General features: G+C 46.5%; 1 protein-coding gene across 1 annotated transcript; it reads right to left on the reverse strand.

The window, feature by feature from the left end:
- Positions 1–492: 492 nt before the first annotated feature.
- On the reverse strand, positions 493–2,029 carry LOC114695001 (tripartite motif-containing protein 43-like). The gene has a single exon (XM_037201903.1). It carries the CDS (start codon positions 1,870–1,872, stop codon positions 496–498), a length of 1,377 nt encoding a protein of 458 aa, XP_037057798.1. The 5' UTR covers positions 1,873–2,029; the 3' UTR covers positions 493–495.
- Between the last annotated feature and the right edge of the window lie 645 nt (positions 2,030–2,674).

A 2,674-nucleotide genomic window follows, 5' to 3' on the forward strand; every position in this document is an offset into this window, starting at 1 on the left:
TTTTATTAAGAATTTTTCTATTCATTTCACATACCAACCACAGATCAGCCGTCCTCAATCTCCCCCAACCCAAGCCTTCCCCCCCTAGGCACCCCTCATTCCCACCCCCTCCATTTTAAGCTCTCCCATGGGGACTCAACAGAGCATGGTACATTCAGCTGGGGCAGGTCCAAGGCCCTCCCCTCTGAACCAAGGATGCACAAGGTGTCACACCTTAGGCACGTGGCTCCAAAATGCCCACTCATGCACCAGGAATGGATCCTGATTTTACTACCTGGGCCCCCCCTTCCCCCAAACAGCGCAAGCTAAACAACTGTTTCCAGAAACCGGAGGCCTAGTCTAGGCCAGTGATCACTCCACAGTGAACCCTATTTTAGACATGCACTCAAATGCAGTGTCTGTAAAGAAATAACCATTTTTTCCATTATAATAGTATTTTATTTTTTAATAGCAATAAAAGAGATAACAGTACTGTAGGAAATATTTACAAAAAGCCTAATGTGCTGGATTAAAGGTTCTCCCTTTAAGGCCACTGGAGAAGAAAGGCCGGACAAAGTCTTTGAAGGCGCCTGGGGGGTACTTATATATGAGGGAACTCTTGGCAACATTAACGAAACTTAAACATTCATCCACACAATCAAGGAGAACCCCAACCCGGCCCAGTGGCCTCTCTATATAGTGCCGGAATACTGGGCATGTGGTGAGGAGACTGTAATGATTACCCTCCTTCACACACACAAGAAGATAGGCACCCTCATAGTCAGTCATTTGGTTTGTATTCCTTAACCAGGAATCCTCACAGACCCCTACAGCCCAGTCCCCAGAGCCCTGCAAATCCACCTCCCAGTAATATTTCCCTGTGACGAACTTCAAGGATCCCCAGGAAGCCAAATAGCATCCAACAGAACCCTCAGATGGATCCTTATGGTGAGGTCCAAAGCTGAATTTTCTCAAGACATTAAATAGGTTCATCTTGTAATGGAATGTGGTTATCTGGTCAAAGAAAATGTGCGCCTGGATGTGCTTGCACCTCTCAGTCAGTCCAGTGATGGGTAGGGCACTGAATTCAGGTTGCATGCCCTTGGGCATGCTCAGCTGCATTGACTCACTCCTTCTGACCATGTCATCCAAACCCTGGAGCAGTACCACATATGGCTCGTGGGACATTGCCATCAGCTCCTGAAACATATCTCTTAGTTCTTTGCTCTTTTGGACCATCCTGGCTTCACTCTTTATCAGTTTCTCTAACACACATTGGCCTTCCTTTCTCATGCACTCGATATGTTTCTCTCCCTCTTCACAGAGGAACGGATGCAGCTCGCCATACTCTGACCTGATCATGTCTTCCCGCAGACTCGCATAGTCCATCCACAAAGTTGTTGTTCTGTTCTCTGCCTCGATAGCCTCTTGATTTTCTTGGATCTTCTCCCATAAAGATGCCATCTGCTTCAGAAGTCTTTCCATTTCATCTTCAGCTGCTGCCTCAATGGGACAATGTCTGTGACCTCTGTGCTCATGGGAGTTAGAGCAGAGCTGACAGAGGAAGATCCTGCTCTCAACACAGAAGATCCTCTTTATCTCCTTGTGGCTCACACACTTATGCTCCTCAGAGCTCAGGTCCTTCATGAGGCTGGCTTGTCTGGCAATGGACACCAGCTTCTTCAGGACAATGTTGATTCTCATTTCCTGCTGTTGGCATGGTTCCCGACACATAGGGCAGTGGAATGGAAGTTGGGTGTCCTCCCAGGAAAGCTGGAGGCAGGCTTGACAGAAGCTGTGGCCACAGCTTATGGTGACTGGCTCTGTCAGGCAGCTCAGGCAGATGAAGCAGGTGAGTTCTTCCTGGAAGGCTTGGGAGATGTCTGGCTCCATTTTCCCCGGGAATAGTCTCTGGTCTCAGCAGTGTCTCGTGGGCACACAACAATATTAGCTCAGTTCTGTGGTGTGACCCTCAATGTGTGGGCTAGAAGGATCTAGAAGTCTAGGAGCCAGAAGGTATGGAAACACACTCTGTCTGGTCTAGAGAAGAATGAACCTGGCTGGACCCTGGAGTGTCCTTATGTACTCTCCAGAAACCACACCCACTGGAAATAGCAGTAATCTAATTGGATGGAAGATTGAATTAAATCTATGGCGAATCCTCACAAAATAATCCTCCACAGGTTTGCTGAGTCACACTTCTTATCTGGGTTTGATAGGTCACACCTTTAAATCAAGAGTCCTAGGCATTGGGCTGTTCAGGCAGGAGGAGTTTTAGTTCAAGGCCTGCCTGGAATATACAGTGAGAACTTATGTTTAAAAATAAAAAAGAGCAATTTTACTACAAAATTTCACTGTTTCTAATATTTTGTGATGTGCTCATAATTTCGGTTTACCTTATCCAATTTTTTATATTTAATTTTATTTTATTTTACAATATAATTTAGTTCTACATATCAGCCAAGGATTCCCTTATTCTCCCCCCTTCTGCAACCCTCCCCTTTTTCCCATCCTACCCCCCATTCCCACCTTCTCCATTGCAAAGTCTCCCATTAGAATTGAAATCAACCTGGTAGACTCAGTCCAGGAAAGTCCAGTACCTTTCTCCCTGCTTAAGCCCCAGGTTTCAGACAGCCAGCTCATGCAATGAGCACAGGACCTGGTCCTACTGCCTGGATGCCTCCCAAACAGATCA

The sequence above is a fragment of the Peromyscus leucopus genome, unplaced genomic scaffold (assembly GCF_004664715.2).
Source record: "Peromyscus leucopus breed LL Stock unplaced genomic scaffold, UCI_PerLeu_2.1 scaffold_274, whole genome shotgun sequence".
Classification (NCBI taxonomy): domain Eukaryota; kingdom Metazoa; phylum Chordata; class Mammalia; order Rodentia; family Cricetidae; genus Peromyscus; species Peromyscus leucopus.